At 44.1% G+C, this 18,429-nt stretch overlaps 1 protein-coding gene across 1 annotated transcript; it reads left to right on the top strand.

Moving 5' to 3' along the window:
• Window positions 1-281: 281 nt before the first annotated feature.
• On the top strand, window positions 282-17,676 carry LOC100069277 (cell adhesion molecule CEACAM1). The gene is made up of 8 exons (XM_005596277.4): window positions 282-507; window positions 1,417-1,776; window positions 5,142-5,420; window positions 5,830-6,084; window positions 7,336-7,614; window positions 12,238-12,364; window positions 13,868-13,899; window positions 15,743-17,676. The coding sequence occupies exons 1-6, from the start codon at window positions 444-446 to the stop codon at window positions 12,351-12,353; spliced, it is 1,353 nt and encodes a 450-aa protein (XP_005596334.1). The 5' UTR covers window positions 282-443; the 3' UTR covers window positions 12,354-12,364; window positions 13,868-13,899; window positions 15,743-17,676.
• Window positions 17,677-18,429: the final 753 nt, after the last annotated feature.

Consider the following 18,429-nt stretch of genomic DNA (forward strand, 5'->3'; position numbering starts at 1 on the left):
AAAGTCAAATGTGAAACAGAAGGGTCTGCAGGGGAAACTGACTGTGTGCCCTCACCCAGACTTGTGGGGACTGCCCAGGACACCAATGCCCCAGGCTTCTGCCTGTGTGAACAACAGTGGGAGTGCCTGTGTGTGTGTGTGGGGCGGATCATAGATAGAATGTATGAGGCCTCTGCTGTTCCCAGGGAATAAAATGTGGACAGAAAGGAAAGGGAAAGGAGGGGACAAGGAAAGGTGGAACAAGAGGAAGAGAGGGAGGGCTCTGGACAGAGACCCCGCCCACAGTGCCTGTGACCAAGCTAATCCCTCCTGCCTCTGGAGGAGGCTCAGCACAGAAGGAGGAAGGACAGCAGAGCTGAAGTATTTGGACAGCAGCGCTTGTGAGCATTTCTGGAGCCCAAGCTCTTCTCACAGAGGAAAGGACAGAGCAGGCAGCAGACACCATGGAGCACCCGTCAGCCCCTGCCCACAGAGGGCACTTCCCCTGGCAGGGGCTCCTGCTGGCAGGTAAGAGGGGATGATTCCCTGAGGGTGGGTGGGAGATGGGAGAACAAAGACTGGCTGGGGTCTCTTAGGGAGGACAGGACTCTGAGAGGGGACAGAGGACTTCTGTGCGGATCTGAGGGGAGAGGACACACAGGAGCAGAGTAGGATGGGGAATAGGGCTCAGCAACAGGAAATTCTTAGCGAACTGAAATTGGTGAGGGGCAGGAAAACCTCAATTGCTGCATTTTTTTCAAGTTACATTGGAAATAAGATTACTATATCAGAGTGACACTTCAGAAAATAAAATAACCAGGAGCAATTAATGTTTTCCTTACTAATAAACCTCATAAATTGACAAATAAACACCAGGATGTGGAGGGCCCTGGAAATATTCATTCATCCACAGGTGTTTGCAGTCTATTCCAGGCACTGGGGTCACAAGATCAGACAAGTCCCTGCCTTGACGGAGCTCACCTTCTATGGGGAGGAAGACAAATGAGCAAAGAGATCTAGAATGTGATCTCAGGGACTGACATTGTCAGGCAGGGAACAGACAAGGGAAAGGTCAGAAAGTGAAGACAGAGGGTCTTCAGAGCAGGAGGTCAGGGAAGGCATCTCCCAAGTTTGCCCTTGACAGTGAGCAGGGTCCTGAGGGCAGTGAGGGAGTGAGCCAGGCAGACACCTGGAGAAGAGCATTGGGAACAGAGGAAATAAATTCAGAGGGGCTGGAGTAATGGTGGCGAAGGTGCTGACTTTGACCAGTAGACACACACACACACACACACACACACACACACACACACACACACTCCCACACAGTCCAAGTCTAAGAGATGAAGAGACCTGCTCAGGACTCAGTGCCTCATTTTTCCATCCCAATATGTAGGTCCAAATATTCATTGATCTCTCTCTCTCTCTATTCCTTCCTAGTCTCTCTCACAACTTTCTGGAACCAGCCCACTGCCGCTCAACTCACTATTGAATCGGTGCCGACCAATGCTGTCCAAGGGCAGGATGTTCTTCTGCTTGTCCACCATCCGCCTGGGGATCTGGCAGCCTATGTCTGGTACAAAGGGGCCAGAGTAGATCCCAACCAACACATTGCATTGTATGCGATAGGGCAACAAGAAATTATCCCAGGGCCTCTATACAGTGGTCGAGAGACAATATACTCCAATGGATCCTTGCTGTTCCAGAATGTCACCCAGGAGAACACAGGATACTACACTCTACAAGTCATAAAGGCAAATTTCCAAACTGAAGTAGGACTTGGACACCTGCAAGTATACCGTAAGTGAGTCCTCTCTGACCTCTGGGTGTTGGGTGGGGTGAATTCTACTTCGCACCCACAGGATTGACAAGCCTGCACTGTGCCTACATCCTCCTCTGCATCATGTCTCATGTTGAGGTTTGAGCATTTAGTGCAGGGCACACACAGTGGAGACAAACTTCAAAAGATCAGAAGACTCTTCCAGAATCCTGCCCCCTGCAGACATTCCCTGCAGAGAGCAGGGCCAATCTGAAAGGAGTAACTCAGCAGAGGGAGAACAGTCGCAGGATAGCCTCCTGGGCTCTTCCTCATGAACCCTACCCTGAAGAAGACCCTGCAGGGCTTGGTCAGGGCCAGGTCTGTGCGACCCCCTGGGATCCTCACAGAGAAGCTCAAACCTGGGAAGCCCCTGCCCAGATCCCGGCCCCAGGCCTCCTGACTCCAGTCACCCTGGGGAGCCTGTGCCAGGGTTAAATTTTGGCCTCCTGGGCAGGTCTGACTGGGAGCAATGATTTCCTGGCTGTCCACATCCTGAGACTCCTGAGCTAGTCAACCAGCCAGAGCTCAGCCCTAAGAGCCACATTCGGGCAGGGGCAGATCCTGATCCTTCACCTGAGACTTGGCATGGACAGTACAGATTGACAAAGTCCCCAGATCATTAGCTAACTACCCTGGGGGTATGGTCACTATCCCCAGGGAGGAACAGAGGAAAGAAGATGATCATGGCAGCTCCTTATCCACCAGCAATCAGGCCCAGGGAGCTCTCTCTCTTGAACACTGTTTATTTGGGCAGCTCCTCCATACTAAGCTTTAGGTCAGGTATTTGGGGATGTCTTAAGGTTAGTTCACAGACAATATGATAATCCTGAGACCATTTACCATTTACCTGATTTTATTCAGGGAATCTGGGGCACAGGGAGACACAATCCAACCTCCCTGCGCTGGACTTCATATCACTTATTTGATGTGTTGGTGTCACTTCCACTGAAGTGTAAGGAAAAGGACTTTGCTATCTCACTCTCCACTCTCCACCTGCAACCAGCACAGGTTCCAACAACTCAATTGATCTTTCATGAAGGAGGGAATGAATGAATGGTGAATGAATGAATGAATGACCTATAGTCTCTTCACAGTCTGAAAGCTGGATGCAGAATCCTAGGACGTTATGGATATCCTCGTTCCCTGTCTCTCCAGGGGCTGAGACCCCTGTTCCATCCCTCTGACTACCAGGTGCTAGGGCCACTTTGAGAGGAGAGTTTCATGACTGTGGGGCTGCTCAGGCATGGGAGGGTTTTCGGGGCTGTTCTGGTTCTGCCCCTGGGGCAGGAGTGGGGTCTTTATACCTAGGGTCTTTGAAGTCACTTGTAACCCCCACTGCTCAGAGCCCTGGACATTTCTGGCCCTCTGAGCTCTTTATGTGTCCCTCATCTTCCTCCTCCTTCATTCTAGTGGAGGCCACACCTGCTCTGCACAGCTTCCTCTACTCTTAAGCCTTCCCCAAATTCTCCTGTTAACACCTGTGGACAGGCCCACCCTCTTGGGCAATAGTAAAGGACACAGAAATCAGTGGGAACAGCAGCCCCTTGATGCTCTATCACGAGCCAGTACCCTAGGTCATGAGGAGAATAAGCCTTCATTGTGCCCCGATCCAGGGCTCTTTCCCTCCATAATGCCAACAAGTGGAGCATGCCATGTGACAGGGATGTGTGACACCTTGATCTACTCTCTACATGACTCAACCAAGGAGTCATAGGCAGAAGGACAGGTCTACAGTCACCCAAAGCTCACAGGCTCATTTCATCCATTTGACTCCTAATTCACATCCTCATCCTAGTGAGGATCCCATTCCTCCAGTGGTTCCTGACACTTTCCCAAGGCGGAGCTGACCAGATCCTGCACTGTCTGACTTGTTTACTGCCCATTTTACACACATGGGCCTTCATGATGACACCATTGCTATAGGGTGGGATGCTCTCAGATGGTGAGATCCACCAGGCACTGTCCTTTCACTTAGATGCTGCCCAATTTGGGTGAATTTTACCAAGCTTGTGTTTCTTGAATTCAAAAGAAAGCCAAATGCAAGCATTTTGCCTTCTTCCCATTTTACCTCATTGTCCATATAAATTGGTGATGGGGACTACTTTCCTAAATTTACTAACATAAGACATATGGTTTTGACTAATTTGGTAGCATTCCTCCCTTTGGATAACGGAGACACCTCAGACTTGCCTCCTGATCAATTCTGTCCTCAAAGCAAGACTCATGTGTCTCTCTCTACCCAGGGAGCCACTGATTTCAAACCCGCTTTAGCATCTTCCTTTGATCATAATGTGATCCTGGTTGGATTGCAGAATTTGGTCTATGATCTTTAGTGCTCTCTAGAGAGATATTCCTCCAGAAACTGGTCTTAGATCTTTGGGGCATTAATATTAATTTTCAAGACAGAAACAATTTAACTTCTCCTCAGATTTTTGTCTCATAACTGTGTTTATAAATGATCCATGAGGACTAGATTTCCCTCCCTTTCCACTGGTCACTCCTTCTGCATTTTAAAACATCCACTTAGATTTCAGGAAAGGTCAACATGGTCCTCACTGCCCTCTGCAACAGGAGAAAAGACTTTAAAGACCAAGGGCACAGGACATGGCTTTGCTGCCAAACTCACCCAGCTCCCGCCTGCCCCCTCCCCTGACTCTTTTCCGCATCATTTCTAGTCTTAACTCTTTTCTGCCCTTTATGGAGTCACTGTCTCATGCCAGTCACCATGGAACAACTGGGCAGACCTGCCCCACTTCATGGCGCTGCAGCCTACGTACTGAACTGACCTCTGGGCTTGCCCCTGATCTCCCAGTACAGTGCTTCTGCTCAAATACACATTTCCAGTCTATGCTGCTCAGTCCCCCCCTCGGTTTAAGAACTATAGGAAGACCCATCGTTACCCATCTCTAGGATAACCCTGGAAAGCAAGGCCTCAGGGAAGACACATCTAGGCTGGGCAGTGTAGGTCTGTGTAATAGAAAGGGCCTCAGCACCTAAGATTTCCAGGTGAGGACCCCAAGTTTAGTTAGACTGCCAGCTGGTCAGTGAAGAGCTGGGAAAAGTGCAGGGTGGTCTCTGACTCCCTGTCCTGTGTCTTTCCATGACCAATCCTGATGCATATTTGACTTGGGAAAGTCTGTGTTTTCTCCCAGACATAGAGTGGGTGGCCTTGTATTCTCTGAGCACTCAGATCCTTATGCGTTTGTCTTAAGATAAACAGACCTGCCTTGTTCTTTTTAAGGACTTGGGTTGGCTGAGAGGTGAGAGATGCCAACTCTGATTGAAGATGACTTTGGAGGAATCAAAGGTACCACACAGGTTAATATTCTCTCTGTTATCTGTGCAGTGGAGTTAACCAAACCCAACATCACATGCAACAACTCCAACCCTGTGGAGCATGAGGACCCTGTAGTGTTAACATGTGAACCTGAGACTCAGAACACCACCTACCGGTGGTTGATCAACAATCAGAGCCTCCTGGACAGCGCCTGGCTGAAGCTATCCTTGGACAACAGGACTCTCACTTTATTCAACATCACAAGGAATGACACTGGACCCTATGAGTGTGAAACCTGGAACCCAGGGAGTGCTCGTCGCAGTGACCCATTCTACCTCAACATTCTCTGTGAGTAATTTCTGTCAGTACCTAGCCCAGGTTGTCCGCCCAAATCCACACTACCAGAGGCCAGGCCATAGCCATCCCTCACAGGTCCAAGTAGACAGACCCTCACCCCTGGACACCAGGCTGGCCATGGCTTCCTGTATCCGGCAAATCTGGGCACGCCCAGCCTTGAGCCAAGACTAGGAGGGGACAGGCTGCTTCTGCTGTAAAAGTCTCAGGGTCAACAACTTGTGATGGGAGAAACAGGTTAATGTCTCAGACTCAGGATGAGTGAACACAGAGAGGTCATGGTTGGGAGTTTTTAAAACAAGGCTGTGACCCTGCTCAGAAGGATACTGTGGCCCTTGTACAGACCAGAAGCTTCCCCTTCCCTCTGATTACATCACAAGTTGCTTTATTCTGTTTGCTCCAGATGGCCCGGATGCCCCCACCATTTCCCCCGCAGACTCCTATTACCAGCAAGGGGCAAACCTCAGCCTCTCCTGCCATGCGGCCTCTAACCCACCTGCACAGTATTCTTGGCTTATCAACGGGAGGCCCCAGCAATCCACACAGGAGCTCTTTATCCCCAACATCACTGCGAATGACAGTGGATCCTACACCTGCCTCGTCCATAACTCTGTCACTGGCCTCAATAGGGCCACAGTCAAGACCATCACAGTCTCTGGTAAGTGGCTCCCTGGACCATCAGCACCAGGCTCTGAGGTGGAGTCTCTCTGGTGTTCAGAAGAAGTTGTTTCCTATCCTCTGTCCATGGACAGAAGCAAATCCCAAATCTGTGCCTGAAACCTCCCCCTACATCTCTGCAGACCCTTTGTCCCCTTGCTCTCTGATTTCCCAGGGCAGATGTGGGTCCAGCCTGGAATGTGGTGAGGGGGTTCTGTCAGCCCTACATACAGTGGAGGGGGCTTCACAGAGGGAGAAGGAAGAAGGTCCTTCTGCTCCTGGCTCACCTTATGACTGACTGCTCTGATACCACCTATGATGGGGTAGGGACATGGAGAGAAGGCACATGGGCAGCCCGTCCTCAATCTGGCCAAATTGTGCCACCCATTGACACCAGAGCCCTTCTCAAGCCAGTTACAGGAAACAGAGTGAACCTCAGTGCAGACTCCTCTGAGCTTTGCCATGCTTCTGAAGTCAACAGCTGTATAGTGCCTTGTGACACCAGCACATATGTATACCAAAGGAGAACAGGGAATGACGGTCCACACTTGGAAAAATGGGTAGATTCATCCATGAATCCCCTTCATGGGATGGAAGGAGAAAATGCCAAAAAGTTTATAGTTTACAGAGAGGGCTAAGAGTACCAGTCTTTTATTAAAACTGTGACCACTTCTCTCCAGAGATTTCGTTCTCTGTGATGTTCAATCCACAAGCCAGGAAGTAAAGGTCCTATTCAGATTGAGAAATCCTTTAGAATGGAACTTCTCCAGGTCCTAAGGGCATGAAGACTGGCTGTGCCATGCTCATTCTCTAACAAATTGTTTAACCGAAAGGAAACACTTTCCCTTCTCTATGTAAACCTAATGTACTAGAGAGGGGGCCTGATCATTCATATTCACAGAAAGCTCTAGCAAAGGGTCACACAAAAGCCAATGGGAGGAAAATTTCACCTGATGATTAAGGATTCTGGACATGTGGTCTGAAAAAAGGTTTCTGTTGCTGATACTATGGAGATGTCACGAGGAACCAGTCTAGGGTCATCCTGGGGTAAGCTGGGGATCAAAGTGTAGGTGCAGCCCTCTCCTTACAGATCAAAATCTGAACAAAGACACTTACCATTCCGTGGGGCCTCAGTGCCTTCCTCCTGGTCACTTCTACACAGATCACTGGGACTTGTGAGTGGCTGAAATCTCTGAGAAAGGAGCATGGCCACAGGTCCACTCTCAGTCAGTCACCTCTTCTGTTTCTCCAGAGCCAGTGGCACAGCCCTCCATCCGAGCCAGCAACACCACAGTCACAGAACAGAAGGATGCTGTGGTCCTGACCTGCCTCACAAGTGACACTGGAATCTCCACCCAGTGGTTCTTCAATAACCAGCATCTAGGGCTCACAGAGAGGATGAAGCTGTCCCAGGACAACAGCACCCTCACCATAGACCCAGTCAAGAGGGATGATGCTGGGGATTATCAGTGTGAGGTCTCCAATTTAGTCAGTTCCAGCAAAAGCGACATCCTCAGGCTGTATGTGAAATGTAAGTGACCACTTTCCCCATCCTACATCTTCCTGGGAGGATGGATGACTCTATCAACATTGTCCAAAATGGATAGAAGTCACAGGGGGCACAATATCAACCAAGAAACCACTACAGTAAACAGAATGGCAAAGTGGGTGAGATCTCAGTCTCTAAATCAAATACGCTGTTTCTTATCCCGGGTCTGCCATTTACTGTGTGACCTTGCACTAGATTCTTTTTTTTTTCCTGTTACCACTTTTTAAAGTCGTAAAATAAACATAAAATTTAACATTTTAATCATTTTTAAGTGTACACTTCAGTGGTATTTGTACAATCATGTTGTTGTGCAACCATCACCACTATCCATTTCCAAAGATTTTAATCTCACCGTACTAAAACTCTGCACCCAACAAACAATAACTCCTCATTCCCTACCTTTAACTCCTGGTAACCACCATTCTACTTTCCGTCTCTATGAATTGGACTCTTCTAGGTACCTCGTATAAGTAGAATCAGACAATATTTTCCCTTTTTTGTCTGGCTTATTTCACTTCACACAAATGTCTTCAAGGTTCCACTCATGTTGTAGCATATATCAGAGTTCCTTTTTAAGGCTAAATAATATTCTTTTCTATGTATATGTCAGATTTTGTTTATCATTCATCTATCTCTGAACTTCTGGGTTGTTTATACCTTCTGGTTGTTTGTGAATAACGCTGCTATAAACTTAGGTATATACATATCTGCTCAAATCTCTGCTTTCAGCTCTTTGGTGTATATTCCCAGAAGTGGAATTGTTGGATCAAATGGCAATCCTGTGTTCAATTTTTTGATGAACGACCATATCATTTTCCACAGTGGCTTCACCATTTTACATTCCTATCAGCAATGCACAGAAGTTCATTTTTCCACCTCCTTGCCAAAACTTGTTGCTTTGTTTTTGGGATTTTTAAATAATACCGATCTTATGGAGTGTGAGGTGGTATCTCATTCTGGTTTTGACTTGTGTTTCCCTAATGATTAAGGATGTGGAGCATCTTTTCATGTGCTTATTGATCACTTACATATCTTCTTTGGAGAATTTTATATTCACTTCCTCTACCCATTTTTAAATTGTTTTTTTGTTGAGTTATGATTATTCTTTATATATTTTGGATATTAATCCCTTGTCAGATATACAATTTGCCAATTATTTCTCCCATTCTAAGGGTAGTCTTTTCACTCTGTTGAAAATGTTCTTTGATGCACAGAAGTTTTTAATTTTGATGAAGTCCAATTTATCTATTTTTTCCTTGTTGCCTATGCTTTTGGTTTCTTATCCAAGAAATCATTGTCAAATTGAATGTCATGAAGCATTCACCCTATGTTTTCTTCTAAGAGTTTTACTGTTTCAGCTCTTTCATTTAGGTCTTTGATCCACTGTAAGTTAATTTTCTTATATGGTGTTAGATAAGGGTTCAACTTCATTCTTTTGCATGGATATACAATTTTCCTAATACCATTTGCTTTAAAGACTGTCTTTTCCCCTTTGAATGGTATTCATACTCTTGTCAAAAATCAAATGACCACATTTGCGAGGGTTTCTGTCTAGGTTTTTTATTCCATTGGTCTTTATATCCATCTTTATGCTAGTAACACACTGTTTTGATTACTATAGCTTTGTAGTAACTTTTGACATCAGGAAGTGTTAGTCCTTCAACTTGTTCTTTTTTTTCCAGATTGTTTTGGCTATTTGGGGGCTCTAGAAATTCCATATGAATTTTAGGATGGATTTTTCTATTTCCACAAAAAATAAAGGTCATTGTGATTTCTATAGGAAGCACATTAAATGTGTAGATCACTTTGGGTAGTATTGTCATCTTAACAATATTGTCTTCCAGTCCATGAAGACGGAATGCTTTTCCATTTATTTATGTCTTCTTTAATTGCTTTCAGCAGTGTTTTTGTAGTTTTTCAGTGGTGAGTTAATTCCTAGGTATTTATTCTTTTTGATGCTATTGCAAATAAAATTCTCTTAGTTTCCTTTTCAAATTGTTCATCGTTCACATGCATTTACATATTGATATTTACGTATTGATGTAGTATCCTGCAGCTTGGCTGAATTTGTTTGTTAGTTCCAAAAGTTTTTTGTGGGATCTTTAGAGTTTGTACATATAAACTCATATCATCTGCAAACAGAGATAATTTTATTTCCTTTCCAATTTGGATGTCTTTTATCTCATTCTTGCCTAATTTTTGGCTAAGACTTCCAACACTATTTTGAATAGAAGTGGAAAAAGCAGGCATCCATGACTTGTTCCTGATCTTAGAGCAAAAATTTAAGTTTTTCACCATTGAATATGATGTTAGCTGTGGGCTTTTTATATACGGCTTATATTATGTTGACTTAGTTTCCTTCTATTCCTAGTGTGAGTGTTTTTATCATGAAAGAACGTTGATTTTGTCAAATGCTTTCACTGATTCAATCTCCTTACTAATTATATGTCTATTCATATTTCTATTTCTTTAGGATTCCATCTTTGTAGGTTTTATGTTTCTAGGAATTTGTCCATTTCTCTAGGTTATCGAATGTGTTGGCATACAATTATTCATAGTACTCTTAAAATTCTTATTTTTCTGTAGCATTGGTAGTAATAGCCCTACTTTCATTCCTGATTTTAGAACTCTGAATCTTCTCTCTTTTTTTTCTTAGTAAATCTAGTTACAGGTTTGTCAATTCTGTTGATCTTTTTTTAAAAAACAGCTTTTAGTTTATTTGATTTTCTCTATTGCTTTTCCATTTTCTACTTCATTTATCTCCACTCTAATCTTTATCATTTCCTTCTTTTTTCTAGCTTGGGTTTAGCTTGTTCTTCTTTTCTAGTTCCTTGAGTTGTAAAGTTAGCTTGTTGATTTGAGATCTTTCTTCTTTTTTAACGTAAGCATTTACAATTATAAATTTCTTGCACAAGATTATTAACTTTTCTAAGCCTCAGTGCTCTACTGAAAATTGCAATAAGAGTACAGTCCACCTTCCGTATCTGCAGGTTCCACATCTATGATTTAACTGACTGCAGATCCAAAGGCCTACTATGGTTGTGTCTATACTGAACAAGTGCAGACTTTTATTTCTTGTCATCATTCCCTAAACAATACAGTATAGCAACTATTTACATAGAATTTACATTGTATTAGCTATTATAAGTGATCTAGAGATGATTTAAAGATGTGTGAATATTATATGCAAATACTATGCCATTTTATGTAAGGGACATGAACATTTGCAGATTCTGGCATTGGCAGAAGGTCGTGGAATCAATCCACCATGGATACTGAGGGATGACTGTATCTGCTTCATGGTATTATTTTAAAGATTTAATGTAATAATCTCTAGCAAAGTACCACACACAGAGGAAATGTTCCATAAGTGTTAGCTGCTATTATTACTACAATTGCCATTTGCCTCTATGAAATTAGGAAGCCCTAAGGTCAAGCACTACCTGACTCTAGATCCACCTTTTACTAGATATGACTTTGGATAAGTTTTTCTACCACTGTAAGACTCAGTTTTTTCATCTGTAAAATGGAAATTATGTCTATCTGACAGGGTTATTATATGAGTTAAATGAGATATATACATATAAATTATATAGCATATTGCCTGGCACATAGTAAGTACCTCATAATAATTGCTAACACTAGCGTTAATCATCAGTCTTGAGTTGAGTTGTGAGGGCAACAGAAACAGAAAAGAAGAAATACATGCAAAAGGAAATGTATCTTGAGGGGTGGGGAAGGTACAACACAAAAATCCCTCTGGGACATAGTTCATGACTACTAAATATAGGAGATAGAAAAAGGAGTTGAGTGCAGTTTCATGTCTGGTATGTTAGTTTTCATTTTGAGATGCATCCAAGATGATATTAGACATACAAGATATTTATTGGAGAAAATGCCTGCGAAGAAAAGTGGGGCAGGAGTGGAAGGAGCCTGGGAGATTCCTCAGATCATGACACAGATCTGATCCCTGTGAAGGAGAAAGAGATGGAAGGAAGCTTTTGCTAGCAGTGCAGTTCTAAGAGGGTGTCTACAAGGCTTAGAAGCAGTCCTTGAACTAGTCACCAATCAAAGAAAAGTTATTTCTCACAGAATTGGGATTTCTTTCATATTCCTGCTGGCAAACTGTGGGAAGCATGGTCTTGTGCATTGAATGGTGAGGGTGAATGGAGATGGTGAATTCAGAGTGCACTAGCCCAGGCCGTCTGTCAATTAAGTCGCCACTACAAGAGACCTGAGAGGCACATATTCATGGCTGCCACAGCTGGTACACAGAAAAAGATGCAACCATGAAAAGGTGGAAAGTTATAACACACAAAAAGAGTCATCAGCCTTTCTCACATTTCCAGGGTTTTCAAAAATATCTGAGTGCAGAAAGACCAGGATGGAATTGAGGCAAGTCTGACCACCAACTTAGAAATACAGTGACAGAAAAGATCCTCAAGGACATAGTTGGCTAATCACCTCACAGCAACCTTCCCACAGAAAATTTATCCCTTGAAGGAACAAGTAGAGACTAACCCATGTGTAGAATTGTTTCCCAGGGTAACTCCACTGTAATATAATGTCACCTTCACTTATTCTTCTCTTTTCTTTCCATGACAGATGCTCCAACACCAGGAAATTCTGCTGGCCTCTCGGCTGGGGTCATTGACAGCATCGTGGTTGGAGTCCTGGCTGGGGTAACTCTGGCAGCTCCGCTTCACTTTCTTTATATCTGAAAGATTTGAGGGTATGTTGGCTGTTCTTAGTATTTTGCTTTCTTCAGGGTGAACCGCCATGCTTGGGAGAGGGAAGGAGACTTCAACTCTGTCTTTGGGACTTAATCTGCTCCTCTTCCTTCCTAAACCTCTGCTCTTTGGCACTAATTCCTGTGGGAATCTTCTTCCCTGGTCTTCATGCTTCCTATACCTCACTGTTGGTTGGGCATGAGTATTCCCATCTCCATCTGGTTTGGAGGGGGCAGATCCACTTATGTTCCTCTGCTCCCAGTCAGGGAAGCCAAGGTCCAAGAAGGAAAACAAAGGAGGAAATTAAAGGAGGGGCAGGAGAAAGGGAGTCCTGTGCTCCAGGGACCATAGCAGCAGGAAGGAAGGAAGGATAAGACAGGACGAGAACTCTAGAAAAGCAGAAACAACCAAAGACCTCCTGGGCAATAAATAAAGTGAGAAAAAACACCATCTAGCTATGACTGAGGAAAGGTGTCGGGGTAGAAGTAGGCTCTGAGGTAGTTGACAAAGAGTGGACTTAAATGTGCACATCCAACAAACAGGAAAGGAGTAAATACTGGAAGGAATCGTGGGTAGACTGATGAAGGAGGACTTGAGAGGAAAGGCAATGCCTACTGCGATATAAATGAACACTGAGGAGTCCTGAGGACTCCTTACGTTACATTGTAAGGACTGCCTACAGTGTCCTTCCTCATTCAGGGAACAAAGAGCCAATGCTCGAGAGTAGCAGTCACAGTGTCTGATATTTATTTAGGGCAAGTGACCAGCACGATCTCACAGAGCACAAACCTTCAGCCTCCAACCACAATATGTAAAACCACTTGCCTAGTGAGAGCTGCTATGTTCTACCACCTGCCCCACCCTAGCAGGGAATCCTAGATTCCCAAACTACTCCCTACCATGGGAATTTTTACATGGGATCTCCACCTTCCAACCTTAAGTTGGCATAGGTCCTCACACCCTTCCTAGCCACAAAAGGTTCCCCTGAGACACAGCCCCTGGAGAGATGCTCACTCTACCTAGGCCAGGCAGGCCTGAGTAAGAGGGACTTGTTTCCAGGAGCCATTTCCTCATCTATCTCCTTCATCCTCCTGCCTCTTTATAGATGTAGACGTTCTCCTTTATGGGACTCGCCCTTTCTTGTGATGCTCTGGATGCTGTGGGCCTCAATGCCCCTCCTTGCCACTGAAGCCTGTGGCTGAGAAACATATCAGGGAAAAAAATCAAGGTCTTATGACAGGGAAAAAGTCTTCAGAAGTGGATTGAGGCCTCCTCTCTCGCTACTCCTGCCCCTCCTCTGGTACTAATGCCCTGCTTCTAGGCCACACACTCTGAGGGAAGCCAATTCCTTAAGTGATCATGGGCTACCCCCAAATCCACCCTCCCACCACCTGGCACATGTCTCCTCCTTCAGCTAGAAATCACAACAGCTTAGGAACACCCTCATTCTAAGGCCATAAGCCAGCTTTGCATTTCCATGGGTAACTCTTCTTTTGCTTCCCCAGGTCAGGGCCACTCTGACAACTCCCCTAACAAGGTAAGCACAGCCAGTTTCACTGGCTCAGTTTCTCATGGAAATATCTCAGTATAGAATGGGTTATTCTTGAAGACACCAATGTGAGACAAGGTTTGGGTCAAAGTTCTTCAATGCAGCAGCAAACAAAGAAGGGTTGGTAATGACTCCCATGAGTCTACCTCATTGAAAGCATGTGGACTGTTTTTCTTTCCCCCCGTCTCATGACACAGCTTTTTTTTTTTTTTACATGTTTAGAATTTTTTTTCCGGATGTACATCGTAGTATATTTTGAATTCTGTGTAGATTACATCACATTCACCACCCGACAACTAATTATAGTCCATCCCCTCACATGTGAGCTTAATCACCCCTTTTGCCCTCCCTCCTCCCCCCTTCCCCTGTGGTAACCAACAATCCAATCTCCAATGCTACGTGTTTGTTTGTTGTTGTTTTTATTCTCTACTTATGAGTGAGATCATATGGTATTTGACTTTCTCCCTCTGACTTATTTCACTCATCATAATACCCTCAAGGTCCATTCATGTTGTCACAAATGGCCGGATTTCATCATTTCTTATGGCTGAGTAGTAGTCCATTGTGTATATATACCACATCTTCTTTATCCATTCGTCCCTTGATGGGCACCTAGGTTGCTTCCAAGTCTTGGCTATTGTGTATAATGCTGCAATGAACATAGCGGTGTAAGTATCTTTATGCCTTTTTTGTTTTCAAGTTCTTTGGATAAATACCCAGCAGTGGGATAGCTGGATCATAGGGTAGATCTATCCTTAATTTTCTGAGGATACTCCATACTGCTTTCCATAGTGGCTGCATCAGTTTGCATTCCCACCAGCAGTGTACAAGGGTTCTCTTCTCTCCACATCCTCTCCAAAATTTGTTGTTTCCTGTCTTGTTAATTATAGCCATTCTGACCGGAGTGAAGTGATACCTCATTGTAGTTTTGATTTGCATTTCCCTGATAGCTAATTATCCCCACCCTGTGTTTGAATCCTGGCTCAGACTCTTCATAGCTCTGTGACCTTGGACAAGTAGCTTAACTTTTCTGATCCTCAGCTGTGTCATCTGTAAAATGGATATGCTCTCTACTTCAAAGAGAAGCTGAAGGAATTCAATGAGATACAAATGTGTAGCACCCAGCACAGTGCCCAACACAAGGAAGGCCTCAATCATTCTCCCTCCTCTACCTTCAGGCTGACTCTGCCTGTACTGTCAAAGGATAATTTCCATTCCAGTGGGTCTGTGGTCTTATTTCCTTATAATAATTTTACTAAATTTTTCTCATCTTAACCTTTCAATAGCATATGCATATATAATGAAAAGTGCTTAAATCATAAGTATATTTTAACAGTGTATGAATTTTCACAAGTTGAACATACCCATGTAAGCAGCACCCAAATCAAGACACAAAACATGTCGTCCCCCGACAAAAACCCCTCCAGTTACTTCCCTCCATAGAGAAAACCACTATCCTGCCTTCCAATGCACTAGATTAGTTTTGCCTGTTTATGCTTTTACATAAATGAAAGACACAGCATATCCTTATATGTGTCTGGCTTCTTTCATTCAAAGTTGTTTTGTGAGATTCATCCATAACATTGTATGCATTTGTAGTGTGTTCACTCTCATTGTTATGTCATCATATTCCATTGTACCAACATCATAATCTGTCTCTTTCAATGATCATTCACAGGATGTTAGCAAGCAGAGATAATGAGTGATAAAAGCCCTTCTCCAAAGCTAAAAGTTTCAAAGTGGTGATAGCACGTGGTGCTGAATCACACTAGACCAGGTGAGGGCCTGACCTATGACACTGATTTAACTGACCACTGTTCATGCCTTTCAGATGGATGCAGTTGCATTTTCTTCCCTGAACTTCAATGTCCAGGAATCAAGGAAACCAACTTCAGCCTTCCCACCCCATCAGCCATGGAAACAGTTTATTCAGACATGAAACAGAAGTACTGCAACCTGCCCTGTTCGCTGCACTGCTGACTTACTCCAAGCTTCTCATTCTCATCACTGGAAGGATCCCTTTACCCTCAGGGAAAAGGGGAAGAAGCCCACCCATTCCTCCCCACTCCGTTTAACTTCCAAATGAGGAGCCTCCAGGCTGCCTGGTCACAGCCCCTCCCTTCAGTGTCAATAAATGAAAAGGTGCATCCGGGAGTCTGTAGGAAACCCAACCTTCCTAGTCTTTGAAATTTGGCAAAGCAGACTTTCGAAGAGAGTTGCCAGAACCTCCCACTCCTCCCCCTCTCCTGACCTAGACTTGTTTTAAATTTACCTATTCAGAGCACACTCATTTCTTCCCACTGCAGTCTGGCCATATAGGAGTCTTGAATTTGCCAATAACCTTGAGAATTATGTCCTTATCCACTGAAATGCATGTGCCAGAAAAGAATAAACAAAAAGTAAAAGTAAAAGCTTCTCCCATCTCTCCAAGCCCAGGGTGAATACATCAGACACAGGAAAAGAAATATGTAACCAATTCTGGACTGGGAAATTCTACACATTTGTCCACTGTCGGGGTTGTCCACCTATCGGATGAGGCCTAAACACCTTGCTGCTTAGCTAGAATACCACCTAAGCTCCTTGGCAAGCCTGTCTTCAGAGAACCCACTAGAAGCAACTAGGAAAACTGTTTTCCAAGGTCCATAGGTGAGTCCTAATGGAAAATACGAAAAAAAAAAATGCAGGTTTTAATCACTTCATGGTCTTTATTCAAGTCAATGCCCACAGAAGGAGGGTTATGGATTTAGGGAGGAGTCAGCTGTTCACAGAGACAACCTGCTGGGAATTTGGGAAAGGAATAGAGAGCTACCCTTCAGAGATTATTTAAATGATTGTTAAAGAATGCTCAATGTTGGATATTGGGTTTTTTCCTTTTTCTCTGAGATATTCTGCCATTTTATTTTTTGTAACTGCTTATTTATGTGAGAGGGGTTATTTTTACTTAGCTTAGCTGTGTAAGTCAATCTGATTGCTTTAGATAAAAGAAGTCACCAAAACTTATCAAGATCACTTGGCCAGGAGCTCCTCAAGGCTTTTGTCTCAGAGGCTCCAAACAGAAAAGAAAAAGAAGCCGTTTTCCTCATTCGCGGCTAGAAATGTATCTAACTCAGTTTCCAGGCATCTCAGGCCAATCACCAGTCACCATTGTACCCAATGTATCTGCCTGTTCATGTTCTGTCTGTCTGCCCCACTTGCTGTCTCAGGAAACCTTGGCCCCTGCTAAGGTGCATTTGGTCCTCTAGAAGTGGGAGAACCTTGAAGGGAACAGCACCACTCATGCCATTGGCATTGTTTGCAACCTAGAAAGCTTCACTGGTGCTGATGCCCTTTAGGACACAAGGGAATATTACCACTGGGCCCTCAGCTTCTCGAACAGCCTCTGAAATTTGTTTTCTCCCATGGGGTGTATGAGTCCCAATGTGTCTTAGGACAAAAGGAAGGGAAGGAGAAAGAGAGGCAAATGCACTTCCCACCCAGCCTCCTTCTACACAGATGGAATCTCTTTGGGGCTGTTGAGAGAAAGGTTTTATTTGATACTGATTACTTGATCTCATGCTGTGTCTAAGAGACTCCTCAAAGAAGGTTAGTTGGGAGTTCTCTGTACTCAGGTACCTCTTTCAGGGTTTTCTAACCCTGACACACACTGTATGGACTTCTCCTCATCCACACTATTCTGTTATTTTATTTTGCCTGGCTACAGCTACTTCTGAATTATTTGTAAAATGTGCTCTATATTTATAATAAAAAGTATATATCAGACGTCAACGTGCTGCTTCATTTGTCAGTACCACTTTAGACAATGTCTTCTTTACAGGCAGAAGAAAGAGAACTTGCTTAACTGGGCATCAGAGTAAGTCTCTTTCTAAGTCTACAGATATTTGATCTAGTGATCAGAGAATTAGCTACATTCATTTGCACACCTCCTAATGAAGTGTGTCTATATAGAACCAACAGGCCACAGGTCCAAACTTCCTGGAGGAAAATGCTTTTCTTGGTCCCAGAAAGAAGATGATTTCATGAGTAAAAGATCTCCCAGCCTCTTTCTTAGGGACAAAGAACATTCCCACACACGGGGCTCCAGTGAATCAGATGCAGCAATACAGCTTTCCCTCACAAGAGCCTCCACAGGTTCAGTCATATAAAAATCTCTCCAGCACCTTCTATCTTCCTCATCCCCGTTCCTTTGTTCTACCCCCTCAGAGGGTCAGATCTCTTCTGCTCTGAATAACGGTCATTTATTAATTCCACTAAGTGTTAACCAATTATCTCATTTCCATCACTTCTAAGCAATTGAAACATGTTTTCTTTCCACTTACTTATCATCTCATTACTCTGGGGCCTCTGCATTAGCGCCTCCAGACCCAAGACCGCTGGAAGCAGCATAAAATCAGTATCCATCTCTTCACCAAATTCAAAGGTATTTTCACTGTCCTCACATTGTTCACTTTAACAACATCTAAGGCCACAGATAACTTTTTCCTTCTTGGACGCTCTCCTCCTCCCATCCCCACCGACGCA

This window comes from Equus caballus, chromosome 10, assembly GCF_041296265.1.
Source record: "Equus caballus isolate H_3958 breed thoroughbred chromosome 10, TB-T2T, whole genome shotgun sequence".
Taxonomy (NCBI): Eukaryota; Metazoa; Chordata; class Mammalia; order Perissodactyla; family Equidae; genus Equus; species Equus caballus.

What these genes read in the sequence shown, in the direction of transcription:
- LOC100069277 (XM_005596277.4), top strand. Translation starts at nt 444, where the DNA reads ATGGAGCACCCGTCAGCCCCTGCCCACAGAGGGCACTTCCCCTGGCAG. An exon ending in ATTCTACCTCAACATTCTCT is followed by an intron (nt 5,421 to 5,829) that starts GTGAGTAATTTC and finishes TGTTTGCTCCAG; the next exon opens with ATGGCCCGGATGCCCCCACC. An exon ending in CCTCAGGCTGTATGTGAAAT is followed by an intron (nt 7,615 to 12,237) that starts GTAAGTGACCAC and finishes TTTCCATGACAG; the next exon opens with ATGCTCCAACACCAGGAAAT.